This window comes from Carcharodon carcharias, chromosome 12 (assembly GCF_017639515.1).
Source record: "Carcharodon carcharias isolate sCarCar2 chromosome 12, sCarCar2.pri, whole genome shotgun sequence".
Classification (NCBI taxonomy): Eukaryota; Metazoa; Chordata; class Chondrichthyes; order Lamniformes; family Lamnidae; genus Carcharodon; species Carcharodon carcharias.
Genome location: NC_054478.1, coordinates 58361438 through 58378267, shown reverse-complemented (window position 1 = coordinate 58378267; position 16830 = coordinate 58361438). Strand labels below are relative to the sequence as shown.

The 16830-nt window shown below is 44.9% G+C and overlaps 1 protein-coding gene across 2 annotated transcripts in view; it reads right to left on the bottom strand.

Annotated features, from left to right (window-relative positions):
- The window catches only part of LOC121284853 (bile salt export pump-like), a 68900-nt gene extending 54418 nt beyond the window's left edge, over window positions 1–14482 (bottom strand). For both annotated transcript variants that reach the window (XM_041200673.1, XM_041200674.1), the window contains exons 1-3: window positions 14356–14482; window positions 1898–2022; window positions 1269–1443 (exon numbers count right to left, since the gene is read on the bottom strand). In XM_041200673.1, coding sequence (XP_041056607.1) covers window positions 1269–1443; window positions 1898–2022; window positions 14356–14364 — 309 coding nt within the window. In that variant the 5' untranslated portion in view covers window positions 14365–14482. The remainder of the gene's footprint in view (window positions 1–1268; window positions 1444–1897; window positions 2023–14355) is intronic.
- Between the last annotated feature and the right edge of the window lie 2348 nt (window positions 14483–16830).

Sequence of the window (16830 nt, the reverse complement as noted above, 5' to 3'; positions counted from 1 at the left end):
GATGACCACATGTGTACAGCCTATTGCACCCTGGATTCAGGGGATCCCAGCAGTCACTGCAAAGCTTCTGGCTTGCTTGGTCTGGCTGGCCTCGTCCCAGCGGCAGTGAATGAAAGTCAATGCATGCCTAAACAGAGTGTCCGTCACCTGCTTGATAGACGTGTGGACAGCTGACTGAGAGACTCTGCAAAGATCACCCATCGACCCCTGGAAAGAGCCGGAGGCATAGAAGTTGAGGGCAGCTGTGACCTTCAGTGTCACTAGAATGGGGTGCCCACCCACACAATTGGCGCAGATCTCAGGGCCTATCATCTGACAGATGGAGGTCACTGTCTCCCTTGAGAGACGGATCCTCATTCAGCATTGCGCCTCAGACATATTGAGGTAGCTGCTTTGCCACCAGTAAACCCTGGCAGCAGGACAGTGGCATTTTCTGCAGCCCCTTCTGCCTTGCTCTTCCTATTGGCCCTGTGCCCCTTGTCCTCCCAAAGATGGCTTCTCTGGAGGCTGAATAGGGACTCCTGGCCTCCTCCCCCTTCTGGCCCTCCCTTCCTCCTCAGACGGGATGCCTCCAGTGGAGAGCACAACTCCCATTCCCAGGCTAAGGGAAGTCTTCCTGAAACCAACAAGGCACCAAGAATGATGTTTACTCCAGAGTCCTGACTTGAAGCCTGTTATTCCTGTACAAGCAGCTGTGAAGAGATTTGAAGTTGTCCTACTCACACAGGCAAGTAGCAGTAAGTTTACACATTAAATGTCTACCAAAGACCACTTGTGACCCCACTCTTCTCTTATCCCACCTGTGGATGAGGTTTTTAAAAATGTGGCCTGCCCGTTGCGCCGTGCAACGATCTGAAGATTGCATGGGCCCCGAAAAATCGCCATCTATTAGTGGCTCAAGGGCCTTAACTGGACAGTTAATTAATGGCGGGTGTGCATCGGAGATAATCGCGTCCTCACCCACCGAAATATTGGGATGGCGCGCGGTGATGTCAGGACACATGGCCACCGTCACCGCTCGTCATTTTACGCATCAGCGTGCAGGGCCCATTCCTGCATGCCAACTAGAAAATTCTGCCCATGAATTAGGAGGAGGACTGGCCATTTGGCCCCTCGAGCCTACTCTTACTTTCTATAAGATTATGACTGATCCTGTGGGCAACAAAATATAAATGTACCTTATTTTTCTTTGGTTTAAAATTTTATTTCATTTTCATTATGACTTTATTAAATGTCAATTAATAATTGGGCATTTTTCTTAAACATACCTGTAAAAGACCTCCAGGTGTATATTCGTTCTGCTCTATGACTAGTTGAGACCCATACCAAAATGCTAGAGCATAGCAGAAGAAGATGATCATCCACACGTAGCCAGTGAAAAATCCCACTATCATGCCTTTCCTAACACCCCAGCGTTGAGCGAACACCAAATTTTTGTCATATCTGTATAAAAAATATTGAAATATTAATTATTCTGCAGAGTACATGCAAACAAAAGCTTGTTCTACCAATGCTTTACATCATTCATTTGTTAAATATATAAAAAGCTGTGTGGTGCTGGTGAAGTAGGAGAGTGGTTATTTTTTATATAGCACACTTCTTTTCATTCATTTCTGATGGATTCATTTTTTCACTAGCATGTTATTTTATTTTGAAGAACATATTTTAACATTTCCTAATATCCAAAACAGGAATGTTGGAATAAATTCTGGACCATGGAGAATTTCCACATCCCTGACCCTTTCTTTTGTTTGTAAGTATAAATCCTGATTTATTATTTGGATTATGGATTTGGACTCTTTAATACAGAAATCACTGCATGTATCATATAACCTTTTTCTTGTTTATTAATAAATGAAACAATAAGTAAAAGGGCAACCTTATCATGGTAACTAACCTTTCAACCTCTTTTTTCTCACCACTGAATGCAGCCACTGTTCTTATGGAAGAAAGCACTTCATCTGCTACAGCACCAGCTTTAGCATAAGCCTTTAGTCCAAGACCAGTCAGTTTTGAGACAGACTGTAACACAATTATAGTTAACATTATTCTAGAATACCAACTATTTTCTCTATTAAAATATTTAATTGGATTGTGTAACTGATTGCAGGTTCAGTTAAATATACAATAATTTGCATTTTAAAAAATTCATTCACAGGATGTGGGCTTGGCTGGCTGGGCCAGCATTTATTGCCCATCCCTAGTTGCCCTTGAGAAGGTGGTGGTGAGCTGCCTTCTTGAATTGCTGCAGTCCATGTAGTGTAGGTACACCCACAGTGCTTTTAGGGAAAGGGTTCCAGGATTTTGACCCAGCAATAGTGAAGGAATGGTGATATATTTCTGAAACAGGATGGTGAGTTACTTGGAGGGGAACTTCCAGTTGGTAGTTTTCCCATCTATCTGCTGCCCTTGCCCTTCTAGATGGTAGTGGTTGTGGGTTTGGAAGGTGCTGTCGAAGGGCCCTTGGTGAATTCCTGCAGTGCATCTTGTAGATGGTACACACTGCTGCTAATGTGCGTTGGCGGTGGAGGGAGTGAATGTTTGTGGATGTGGTGCCAATCAAGCAGTCTGCTTTGTCCTGGATGGTGTCAAGCTTCTTGAGTGTTGTGTGAGCTGCTCTGATCCAGGCAAGTGGGGAGTATTCCATCACACTCCTGACTTATGCCTTGTAGATGCTTTGAGGAGTAAGGAGGCGGGTTGCTCACCACAGGATTCCTAGCCTCTGACCTGCTGTTGTAGCCACAGTATTTATATGGCTCGTCCAGTTCAATTTCTGATCAATGGCCCCAGGATGTTGAGAGTGGGGATTCAGTGATGGTAATGCCATTGAACGTCAAGGGGCGATGGTTGAATTCTCTCTTGTTGGAGATGGTCATTGCCTAACACTTGTGTGGTGCACAAGTTACTTGCCACTTGTCAGCCCAAACTGGATATTGTCAAGGTCTTGCTGCCTTTGGACATGGACTGCTTCAGTATCTGAGGAGTCGCAACTGGTGCTGAACATTGTGCAATCATCAGCGAACATCCCCACTTCTGACCTTATAATGGAAGGAAGGTCATTGATGAAGCAGCTGAAGATGGTTGGGCCTAGAACACTACCCTGAGGAACTCTTGCAGTGATGTCCTGGAGTTGAGATGACTGAACTTCAACAACCACAACCAGCTTCCTTTGTGCTAGGTATGACTCCAGCCAACAGGGAGTTTTCCCCTTGATTCTCATTGACTCTAATTTTGCTAAGGCTCCTTGATGCCACATTCGGTCAATTGTGGCCTTGATGTCAAGGGCAGTCACTCTCACCGCACCTCGCCTCGGGAGTTCAGCTGTTTTGTCCATGTTTGAACCAAGGCTGTAATGAGGTCAGGAGCTGAGTGCCCCTGGCAGAACCCAAACAGTGTGTCAGCGAGCAAGTTATTGCTAAGTAAGTGCCGCTTGATAGCACTGTTAATGACCCCTTCCATTACTGATAATTCAGAGTAGACTGATGGGGTGGTAATTGTCCGGGTTGGATTTGTCCTGCTTTTTGTGTACAGGACATACCTGGGCAATTTTCCACATAGCCAGGTAGATGCCAGTGTTTAGCTGTATTGGAACATGTTGGCTAGGAGTGCGGCAAGTTCTGGCACACGGCAAGCTCTGGAGCACAAGTCTTCAGTACTATTGTCGGAATATTGTCAGGGCCCATAGCCTTTGCCATATCCAGTGCCTTCAGCTGTTTCTTGATATTACGTGTAGTGAATCAGATTGGCTGAAGACTGGCATGTGTAATGCTGGGGACCTCTGGAGGATGCCAAGATGGATCATCCACTTGGGGCATTTCTGACTGAAGATTGTAGCAAATGCTACATATCTTTATCTTTTATCTTTATCTTATCATATGCTTTATCTTTTGCATTGATGTGCGGGCTCCTCCATCATTGAGGATGGGGATATTTGTGGAGCCTCCTTCTCCACTGAGTTGTTTAATTGTCCACCACCATTCACGACTGGATGTGGCAGGACTGCAGAGCTTAGACCTTATCCGTTGGTTGTGGGATTACTTACTGTATCACTTGCTGCTTATGTTGATTGACACACAAGTAGTCCTGTGTTGTAGCTTCACCAGGTTTACACCTCATTTTTAGCTATGCCTGTTGCTGCTCGTGGCATCCTCTCCTGCACTCTTCATTGAACCAGGGTTGATTATCTGGCTTGATGGTAATGGTAGAGTGGGGATATGCTGGGCCATGATGTTACAGATTGTGTTTGAGTACAATTCTGCTGCTGCTGATGGCCCACAGCAATTCATGGATGCCCAGTCTTAAGTTGTTCAAAATCTATCCCATTTAGCACAGTGGTGGAGCCACACAATACAATGGAGGGTATCCTCAATGTGAAGGAGGGACTTTGTTTCCACAATGACTGTGTGATGGTCACTCCTGCCAATACTGTCATCGATAGATGCATCTGTGGCAGGCAGATTGACGAGGATAAGGTCAAGTATGTTTTTCCCTCTCGTTCATTTCCTCACCGCCTGCCGCAGACCCAGTCTAGCAGCTATGTCATTTAGAACTCGGCCAGTAGTGGTGCTACAGAGCCACTCTTGGTGATAGACATTGAACTCCCCCACCCAGAGTACATTCTGCACTCTTGCCACCCTGAGTGCTTCCTCGAAGCACTGATTCATCAGCTGAGGGAGGGCAGTATGTGGTAATCAGCAGGAGGTTTCCTTGCCCATGTTTGACCTGATGCCATGGGACTTCATGGGGTGTGGAGTCGATGTTGAGGACTCCCAGGGCAACTCCCTCCCTACTGTATACCACTGTGCTGCTACTTCTGCTGGTGGGTCAGGGTGATGTGGTGTTTGGGACATTATTATGTAAGATATGATTCCATGAGTATGTTGCTTGACTAGTCTGTGAGACAGCTCTCCAAATTTTGGCATTAGCCCCCAGATGTTAGCAAGGAGGACTTTGCAGGGTCAACAGGGCCAAAATTGCCATTGTCGTTTCTGGTGCCCAGTTCAATGCCAGGCAGTCCATCCGGTTTAATTCCTTGGTAATGGTTTGACACAACTGAATGGCTTTCAGAGGGCATTTAAGAGTCAACCACATTGCTGTGGGTCTGGAATCACATGCAGACCAGGTAAGGGCGATAGATTTCCTTCCCTAAAGGGGCTTAGTGAACCAGATGGGTTTTTACAACAATCGGCAATAATTTCATGGTCATTCCACCATCTGCTTTGGCGGGTTTCAAACCCAGGTCCCCAGAGCACTACCCTGGGTCTCTGGATTATTAGTCTAGCAGCACCATCACCTCCCCTAGTATAATGGATACTGCATATATATGATATCAAATTGGGCTCTCATGCTGCATCAATTTCATATGAAATGGACTTAAATTCCTAACCCCTTTTGAAGCCTTTTATTAAACATATTTATGTACTATTTTCATATTCTTATTTACTTATTACTAGCAATTAAGCAACTGCAAAAAAATCACCTATAGCTTTAGCAAAAGGTATTTTGCAAATTGAACACTTCTTTAAGCAGCTTTAGAAAATGTCCTGAAAAATAAAAATGTATGGACCCTACATAGAAACCTTTAGAAAACCATTAGCATTTTCAATGATTTTCAACAAATTCTATTTGCAACTGCAAATGCAATGATTTAAGATAGTGGGGAGGGAGGAACCAGGAAAGTAAAGACCTGTCAAATGAATATCATTGGTAAGGGAGTTACTAGAAACTATTACTGGAGATAGAGTGATCGAGCATTTGAACAAGTATAAACTGAGACAAAAACAGAAAATGCTGGATAAACTCAGCAGAGTTGCTGAGCTTTTCCAGCATTTTCTGTTTTTGTTTCAGATTTCCAGCAGCCACAATATTTTGTTTTTATCTTAAGTATAAACTGAGCATGGATTTATGAAGGATAGGTCATGCCTGACTGATCTAGTTGAAATCTTTGTGGAGGTGTACTGAATGTTTATGGATATAATCAACATGGACTTGCAAAATATATTAGATAAAGTTATTAGCAAAAATAAGACTGCATAAAATTGGTAGTAACTTTAGAACATTGATTGAAAATTGGTTCAGAGATAGAAGACAGAGAACTTGCAGATAACATTAAATTAGGAGCAACAGTAAGTTCTGTAGACAGGAGCATGAAGTTACAAAGGCAAAAAAACAGATTAAATTAGTTGGCAGAACTGTGGCATATATAATTCAATGTGGGGAATAATAGGGTAATCCACTTAGCTCCAAGGAAGACAAATTGGAATAATTTCTAAATGGTGAGAGAATAGAGATAGTCAAGGAGCAAAGGCTTTTGGGTGTCCAGATACATAAATCACAACAAACTAATAGACAGGTACAAAATCTTACCAGATAAACTTTATGTTTTGCCTTTATCTAAAGAGAACTAGAATACAAAGGGATGTCATGCTTCAGTTTTACATCGTCTTGGTCAGACCCCATATGTTGTACTACGTTCAGACTAGTACCACAATTCAAGTAGACATTGGCCTGGTGGGGGGGTGGGGGATATAGCACAGACTCACCAGAATCATACCAGAGCTAAATAGGTTAAATTATGAGGACAGAGTGTATAATCTTTGGTTGAGATTCTTTGTGTTTGGAAGGTTATCGGATGATTTAATTGAGGTGTTTAAAATAATAAAAGAATTCGAAAAGTAGATACACCTATTTCCTCTAGAGGAGGAATCCAGAACAGGTGAATAAAATCTTAAAATTACAGCTAGGATATTCTAGTTCTTGAAGTCAGGGAGCAATTTTTTTCCACACACAGGGTAGTAGAAAAATAAAACGCTTCCTTGCAAAAGGCTACTAAAATTTTCAAGATTGATGTTGACAGATTCCTATTGAGTAAGGATTTCAAAGGCAAATGAACCATGATCTAATTAAATGATCTAACAGGCTCAAGGGGCTCAAAGCCTACCTTTTTCATTTATTATCAAGATAATTTTCAGTGTAACTTGTATGCACAGGAATCTAAAGCCAGCCTCCAACCAAGCAAAGGTATAAGGTTCAAGTGTGGAGGAACATGCCCTCTATTTTAGAACTTGCTATCTGTGAGTTGCGTAAGATCTCTGTTGTTAGAAAGATGTTGTGGAGTGTGGTGATCAGAGTGATTATATGCAGTATTATGCCCTGAGCATTCAGGTATATGTTTTATGGTCAGTGCCTTTAGCCTGTACTTTGGATGTCTTGGTGTGATTTATGCAGCCAAAAGATGCCTATCTGAATGCCAGGATCCTGAACAAAGTGTTCCAGTTGGTATTAAGGAGTAGTATACATTTTAGGTGGACTACGGAATTGTTCAGTCCCATTGGCATTGGGTGTCATGGTGGGGGGGTGGAGGTGTGGAACAATATGGCTAGAAAGCCAAACATCGGTTTCACGCCATTGTGAAACCAGTTTGCGAATGTCCATTCCACCCATCAATGGTGGGCCGCGTTTCCCACAAGCGCACGTCGGGAACCTAATTTCAATGTCTTAGCATCTAATTATAAGCCCTGCTTACCGAAATTACCTCCCCATGTCAAATTTACTGCCTAGGTCTGTGTGATTTCAGAACAGCATGCTTCACGACTGCCTTTAAAAGGCGTGAACTTCGAGGGGAGCTCGGAGGTGTGTGCACACAAGCTTGTGCAGCGTCGTGAACGTGGCCTGTAGGAAATCAAGGAAGATGCTTCGCGCATTTAATGGGGCCGGGCACAGGCAAGTTGCTTTCTGCCGGTTGGCTTTCAGTGTGGTATGGGGGCAAGGGCTCCAGTGTGGGTCAGGCCAATGGGGTGGGGGAAAGGCATCATAGACTAAAGGAATTACACCAGCACGTGCTGGGGTGTTGGGGGACAAGGCAGCGCAGAGTGAAGGAAGTATACAAGCACATGCGGGGGTTGGGGGTGGGTGGGGTGAGGGAAGCGGCCATACCACACTTGGAAAAGCTTGTCAAAAGTGAGCATTCTTCCACAGCTGAGACCGCTCAGCTTCAGCTCCATTGACATGCTTGGAGTCAGGCCTCTGAAGCTCTTCTACCCACTCAAGCAGCTCCAAATGCTCCAGAGCTTTTAACCTCTCAGGCACAGATTACAAATTAATGAGCATTTTAGTGGGGAGCAGAACAATTGGACAACTAGGCAAGTTGTAGAATCCTATTACAAAAGGTGGCCTTGGAGCAGTCACTGGTGGAAGTGCTCAAAGCCCCTTGCAATGTCTTTATTAAGGTTTGGATCAGTATCCATTATGGTTCAAGCTAACAGAGCAGCCTTGCAGTGCGGTTAGGAGAATGCCTGCACCTGAGCTGAGAGCACAGCATGCAGGCTAGTGGTCGAAGCTGCCACCGATCGGTCAAGTGGAGGGGGATGGAGGAAGGTGGGGTTTCGGACAGCCAGTCAGCCAACTGGCCATCCAAATGGTGGCCAGCACTCTCCTGCATGCATGAAGGAGCCTTCCGATTTAACCAAGAGAGGTTCTTAGGATACATTTGCTAACCCATGCATCTCTATCTTTGATCCTGCAGGAGGAGAACATCAGGACCATGAAGCCTGGTGATTTAGCAGTATGCCTCATGGCTTAGACAGAGCAGAGAACAAGAGGAAGAGTGTGACAGAGGCGACTGGCTCAGCAAAGGGAGGAGCACCTCTCTCAAGATGCCTGCTTCATACTCAGCGAGCCAGGGTCTATAGATAGCGATTGCCACATCTGCTGGTGACAGAACCAGTGCTGCTGAAGGCTGTGCTTGTCTAGGGACTGGTTGATCACATATGCCACCTACTGCAGGATTTGGCACCACGGAGACATGCAGGGCATCCACTGCCAGTGGCTGTGAAAGTGACCGCAGTGCTCAAGTTTTACGTTAGTGACTCCTTCCAGGACTCCACAGGTGACCTGTGAGGGATCTCACAAGCTTCCACGCACAAGTGTATCCAGGAAGTCATGGACATCATCTTCGCAAAAGCACAGAACTTTGTGCATTTTGCCTGGGATCAGGAAAGCCAGGAAACAAGAGCACTGGGATCTGCACAGATCTCTGGTTTTCCACAGGTGCAGGGTGCCATTGACTTCACTCATATAGCACTTAGATCTCCCAGGCAACAAAAAGTCAACTACGTCAACTGCAAGGGCTTCCACTCACAATGTTCAGTTGGTGCATTCTGCAGGCCTGTGCATAATTCCCAGGGAGCATCCACAACTCCCACACCCTTAGCAGATCTCAGATCCCTGACATCTTCCAGGGTCCAGAGAGACTGCAGGGTTGGCTCCTCGGGGACAAGGGCTACCCACAGAGGACATGGCTGAAGATGCCCATGTGATGGCCTCAGTTTGCAATAAAGTGACAGTGTAACGAGGCTTATGCTGCAACCCGGTCTTTGGTGAAGCAAATGATAGTCATTTTGAAAATGAGGTTCCAGTGCCTCAACAGGACTGTCCTGCAACACAGAGCCCAGGGGGTGTCGCACATCATTGTCACTTGCTGCATGCTCCACAACCTGCCGCTGCAAAGGGGAAAGGACCTGACTGAAGGGGAAATCAAAGAGCTGCACATCTCCTTGAATGAGGGGGACGTCAAAGGGGATGACGGTGATGAGGTGCTCGAAGGCAGGGATGCTGGCAATGAGGCCATTGCACTAGCCAGATGAGGCAGGCAGGCTCGGGAGGCCCTCATAGCTTTGAGGAATGAATTGCATTGAGGACAGTCCTGACATCCTCACGTTGCAGCTGTGAACTTTTGACTCCTGTGTGTCTGACGGCAGTGCACATACCTCCAGCGCTCAAGCTCATGTCATGGAGACACAATGGAGACCCTAATAGTCGCTAGATTCCAGGAGAATGATGACAATATGCAGTGAGGATGCTCCATACATCTGCACATTACCTCTGGGAATGTCTGACTCCTGTCTGGCTGAGGGCAGCTCACTTGCGCACTGAGATTAGGATCATATCATAGAGATGAAACCGTGAAACTTTAAAAGCAACTGATCTTTTATCAGCTTTCAGCTCATGCCCCCTTCAGGAGCATGGTGTCACCGGTCACAGATGCTGACGAGATGGGGACCAGCCCGACCTCAAAGGTGCTGAGAGCAGAGAGGGAGAATGACAGAACTCTGTGATGCCTGCCCGCAATAACAAGCACCATCGAGGTGCAGGCATCACTAATATGTCCAGTGGGTGTGAAGCCGGACCATTACTTTGGTCTAAACACAGAAAATGCTGGAAAAACTCAGCAGGTCTGGCATCATCTGTGGAGAGAAACAGAGTTAACGTTTCAAGTCTGTATGACTCTTCTTCCGACCCTAAGAAAAATAGAAATGTGATGGATTTTATACTATTTAAGATGGGTTGGGACAGATGGAACAAAATAGGTCACGGATAGGCGGGAGCTCAGGAGAAATTTGACAAAGATGTCATGGACACAGGACAAAGGGAGTATTAATGGTGCTGTTAAAATCTAAAGAAGGTGCTGATAGTGGCTTAAAGATAGGATAGCAGAATGTGCTAATAGAAGAACAAGTGTCAGTGCTGTGAAAGCAAAACATAGGCCTGAATTTTACTCTTGGCGGGTGTGTTCTATTGACGGGTGCGTTCGATTGACTGGTGCGTTCGATTGGCAGGCCTGTGACTGGTTGGGAAAGGGGCTGCTGCCTGCGATCAGCCCTGACTGTGATTTCACACTGGCCAATTAAGGCACACCCAGCGTGAAATGCGTCTTCCCAATGGTCGGGAAGGGCCGGGCTGGGTTGGGGGCCCTGTCGACCGCAGGGTCAAAAGCAACCCAGCAGGCGGTTTAAAAATGGCACAGGCAGCTCCTTGAAGACTGCCAGGGAACAACATATTTTCAGCATGAAGACCAAAGTTATGGCCTCAAGTGCAGCTGGAGATGCCAGGCGGGAGGGCAGGTCAGGTGGGCACTCGGCTCCCTGGTTTTCAGGTGAGCGCCTTGAGATCCTCCTGGGGGAGGTGGCTGCCAGGAAGGACACCCTCATCTCCAGAGATGGTAGGAGGAGGCAACCGCACTTGACAAAAAGAGCTTGGGAGGAGGATGCAGCCCCAGTCAGCAGCCATGATGTTCTGCAGTGAATGTGGGTGCAAAACTGCAAAAGGTTTAATGACCTGCTGCGCTCAGCAAGTGCGAGTACCGTGTTGGCATAGATCAGTGTGTTGAAGTGTTAAGGTCTGGTCATCCTCCCATGGAGCTCAGCGATGTTAGAGTCTGAGTGCCAACTGTCAATGTCACCGGAGCTGGCCAAAGGGGTGAGCCCTGGCTGCTTGGACTGAATGCCTTGTGGCTCAAGGGCCACGACTTGGATGTGCCCTGCGAGGTGTTCCTCAGGTGGGGTTGGCCAGGCTGCTATGGCGCTGCAGGTAGATAATGGACTAATCAATGTTCCTCTGTCCTTTCAGGAGAAGATGAACCATATCAACATTGAGACAGGCAGAGGCCCCTCAAACCTCCTAATCCTTACAAGATTTGAGCGGAACACCTTGGAGCTAGAGAGGCACCACACACCTCGGTCAGCTGATCGCAGAGAGGTTGGGGTGTCAGACAAAGGTAAGGTTCAATGCACAGAGTTGAGAGTATCAGATGGTGCACACATTCTTGTATAGACTCTTCATTGATGGGAGGCTCAAAACTGCAGTCCCCACTGATATGTGAAAGATGATGGCAGCATGATGCAGATCTCCTTTGTCTCACCAGGGTGCCTGGCATGCACAGTGACAGTGTGATCACTTAAACTAATGACATGTTGTTGTTCTCACTTAGATTCCCCAGCACGCACCCAATTGCAGGACCCCAAGGAGCCACCTCTGATGGCAGATAACCATCGGGCTTCAGCTACACCTGCGTCAACACTCGCTCTTTGAACCAGACACCAACACCTCGATGGGCATTAGATCTTCAGCTAGAATGCCGGAGGACAGCGGTGAGGGCGCTTCATACTTGCTTGAGGAGCAGGCGGAGGAAGAAAGTGCCCAGGGTGCTTTCAGTCGGAGGACTGCCGGGGACTAGGATGATGCTGAGTCGAAGGCAGATGATGAGACCTGGTTTGGTCTATTAGGTGGCAGATGCCAGATGTCCAGTGGGAGGATCTGGCAGAGATCCATGAGGGTCTGCGTGCCATGATCTCTGTTGTGGAGGATCCATGCGGAGCATAAGCACTCTGTTGACCCTCATGGCTGAGTGCACTGCCTCCTCCATTGAGAGAGTGGTGACTCTCATGGAGGGACATATCCAGGGAGAGAATCAGAGGTTCCTGGGGTTGTGCTCGGACCTGCAAGCCCTCACACAGGCAATGACCTCAGGTAGTCAGTGTCAGTGTGGGAGATGGATGAGGTACCTAGTATCCAGCTAGGTGCCTGTCCATCAATGGTGAGCCAGAGAGATCCAAAGCAACCTCACGTTAGCGCATGAGCTGCCTGTTGTCTCTGCGGGCTCCTCTCAGGGTGCACTGGATGATGACAGCAGCTCCTCCACCCCTCTGCTAGTGACTGTGGCACCTGATGAGGCTGCAATGACTGGGGAGATGCCAGCCGTGGCACTGGCCACTCCCTCCCAGGTGGAGCCAGTATTGGAATTGCATGGCTTGCTATTCAAATGAGCTGAACGAAGTGTAGTCTTGTTCTGTTTCAAAACCTCAGTTGATCTCAGGAAAGTATAAGATAAGTTTATAAACAGTTTGCTTAATTGATGCAACTGTTCTGCTTTACATGCTGCCAGATTGTGTACATGATCATCTTCCTTGTCTGCCATCCTGCTTCTAGTGTTTGATTGTGGTATGCAGGAGTAGTTTTTAAGTATCTACCAACAACAATGATGGAATTTTGATCCCACGCCCTGAGGACCAGGCACATAAAGCTCAGCATTCAACAAATTGCAGTATTATGGGTGGATTATGAAAGGCAACTTTGTTGCATTGAAAAGCAAGAATTTATGTAGCAATAGCATAAAATCCAGATACAGAGCTAATGTTAAAATTACCATCAGCAATATAACCTCAACAAGATTAAAATATTTTGTTATTTTACCTACAATGAGATAATTGAATTGCTGTAACAATATTTTCTTGCTGCTCCTCTGACAATCAAATAGCAGCTAAAACCTAGGTCAGTTTAATTCTTATGCATCAGAACCAATTAATCATTATGTTGCAATATGTAGATTCTCTGTGCGTGGCAGCTCATGCCATTCACCATGTTTTTGAATATTTCCATATTGAGGAACTATGATTTGCTCTAGCTCCATTAGAATTACTCTGCTTTTCTATTTCCCTCTCCCTTCTATCTCCTTCCTGAAATCCTTAGTCTTTGGTAATTCTTTCCAATTGAACTTAAACTTATTCAACCTACAAATTATCAAGTCTGGTTTTTAATTAAATTGTACCACTTACAATTAAACAGTCTTCTTCACTAAAGTCAGAAATGCTGGAAATACTCAGCAGGTCTGGTAGCATCTATTGAGAGAGAAACAGAGTTAGCATTTCAGGTTAATGAGAAAAGTTTTGACAAAGGGTCATCACCCTGAAAATTCAACTCTGTTTCTCTCTCTATAGGTGATGCTTGATCTGCTGAGTACTCTAGCATTTCCTCTTTTTTTAAATTTCAGCATTTTCAGTACTTTGCTTTGTATGAGTCTTTTTTGTACCCATCATGCTGAGTATTTTTAATTCTTCATGTGACCTGATCCTAAAGCTGATTAGTCACCACTGAACCAACATTGACCTTCCAGGTTCCACTACCAATAATACCTGGTCTTAGATTACAGATATTTGAAAGTGAACATGCTTCTCAATACATATGCGTCCCCAGTAAACATTCAGCAGAAAGAGCCTAGATCATGCTTTCTATTTCTGTGAACTAGTAGAAGTGGAACTTACCAATTTCATAGATGCTTTTAAAGGGAAGCTAGATAAATGCAGTAAGGAGAAAGGAATTGCAGGATATGCTAATAGGATTAGATTGAGTAGGGTAGAAGGTATATAGAGCATAAACACTGGCACAGAGCAGTTGGGTCAAATGGCCTATTTCTGTACTGTATATTCTATGTAACCTGAAAAACAACATTATTAGCGAGAAAAAACTCAGCAGGTCTGACAGCATCTGCGGAGAGGAATACAGTTGACGTTTTGAGTCCGTAAGGCCCTACATTTTTTGTTTTTGTTCTAGATTTCCAGCATCCGCAGTATTTTGCTTTTAACATTATTAAGCTGTTGGATCAACGTCACAATGGAGTTTGTTTATTCAGTTTCACATTGACAAGCTGAGCACTGACAAGTAATCGAAATCTGAGGTCTTGAGTATGTGATGTATGCACAGTTATGGCACAAATTGTTGTGCATGTAATTATTTTCTCACCAATGCCATGAAAGCAGCTCCAAGACCGATGAGAGGACTGACAGCAATAATAACCAGTGTAAGTTTCCAACCACTGACAAATCCGAGGAGGAATCCACCAACAAAAGTAGTGAAACGTTGAATAAAAATTCCAACTTGATCAGCGATAGCATCATTGATTTTATTAATATCACTGTAAAAAAATGAAGAACATTGAAGGCACTTGTGTGCGTTGACAGAGTTGCAATGCTAAAGAATGATCAGATTATTGTTATAATTAAAGAAAGCAGATCATCAAACACTGTCACCCTCGTCCTGCACCCACTCATACACAGTAAACCTGGAGCTTAATTACTGGTTGAAAACAGGCCTTCAGCTCTGTACGGTTCTACTGCAGAGCTGCTGCAGTAAAGCCAAGCGAATCAAAGGCAACAATTGCAATCGTATCCAAACTGTGCACTGGTATCTGACAGCAATAACAAATTATTGTGAAGTATCTATATTTAGCAAATGACTTCACTTCTAAAAGTGATCTTTAGTATGCTACAACCTAGACATAATCTTGCTCTTATTCACACATCAATTTTGAGCACTCGTCGCAATTTGCAATCTCTGTGCCATGAAGTAGTAAGACAAACTAAGGTCTGGAATTCTCACATGAAAAGTATTGGATACCAGCTGGACCATTTGGTTGAGAATGGTCCAGACAGAATGGCGACCATTTACTTTCTTGCAACAATGGAGGAAAATAATGGGAGTTAAAAAGGTTTAAAATCAAAGACTCTGAGGAAAGAAATAAATTTTACATATAATGTGGTGACATCATAAACATTTTCAGTGGTTTTCACCCTGTTTTCAGATGGGAACGGAGCAATAGTGTTCCAAAAATGAAGAAGCTGAATTTACCACTTGTTCCAACTCCTAATCCACTTTGCTATGACTTGGTTCAGCCTTCAGGTGAAAATTGGGCTCCTTATAGTGTGAAGAAGACCAATGTAATTTTGAGGTACCAAAGGTAATGCCCATTGGTATTAAGCAGTAAGCAGCCTATTGAGCTGTTCCTAAACAATGAATGCTCCTCCTGATCTCACCAAAATATTCCAGCCAGCAACCAGCCCCTCCATGCCATCCCTCCTCATTTTACCTTTTACTGTTGAACTTCTGACTTAGTCCCTCAAAGGAGTTTCTGGCTTTTCTGCTGTCCCTCAATCAATCAGCTGCCTGTCAGCACCAATTCGGTGCTCTCAGCTTGCTGGCATTACAAAAATAAGGCCCAGCCATCAAAATGGCTCATGATTCTCACTGAGGACATTAGGTGAGGGAACACAATTAGATTGCCCTGATGTCTGCCCAAGATCTTTTTGATCATGATTGGGCTTTTACTACACGTAGGTGAGAGAGAGAGAGAGAGAGAGAGAGAGACTTGCATTCTATAGTGCCTTTCACAACATCAATATTTTACAGGCAATTTGAAGTACAGTCGCTGCTGTAATGGAGGAACCAGAGAATGTTTTCAGGTTCATTGTTCTTTGAATACTATTTAATAATAGCAGATCTGCCTTCTGATTGGCCAGCTGTAATGTCATACTTTATTAACATCCTTAAATATGGGTGTGGATAGTAGTTCAAACATAAATCATTAGCTGTGTCACAGGGCTAAGACTTCACACTTTATATTTTTAGAAAATACATATAGCTATCCTGATGGCTAATTTCTAAAATTTTAAAAACTGGACAAAGATCCATGTTTAAAATGGCTGAAACTAGGTCTGTCTGTGACGCTCGAACAATAAGAGTTAATAGAGGAGTTTTGCAGAAACTGACACCTTATTAACTCTGAAGAAATCCTAACGACTCCCAGTGAGCTGCAGAGACCAAGTTTAAAGGGAATGAAGCAAAGGCAATCTACATTTCATAAGCCAGGCTTGGCCAACCAGAGCTGATTTGTCTGCTGGGACAAAGAAACCAGCAGCCTCCCTTCCAAGACTTAATGTTTGGAACATTAACAATCTCAGGGACCCAGACAAAGGCACACCCTTTGTCAAAAGCAGTGTAGTGATGTGGGAGTCATGTAACATGAATCCCTAGCTAGTGGAACCAGTAATATTGTCTTGTGGTACTAAGAAACCTCAGTCTGCCATTTTTTCATTGACCTAGCAGTAGAACAGAAAAGGGCCCCCTCCCACCCCCCGGCTGAATACATGGCCCAATCTACACTGTTTCTACTAGACCTTCTGTACCATCGCCTACAAGACTGATTCATGGCCAGAATTTTCCCATAGGTGATTTGGGGGCGGGGCCTGGTCACCGACGGGAAATGACGTGGGAGGAACCGCCGATGTCATTCCGGTCCATTTAAATTTTTAGGGAGGCGGGCGGACAGCGAAATCAGCTGTCTGCCCACCGACCTGTCAATGGCCAATTGAGGCTATTGACAGGCTCATTAAGATCATCAAAGACCTGCCTGTCCAACCTTAAGGCTTGCGGGCAGGCCAG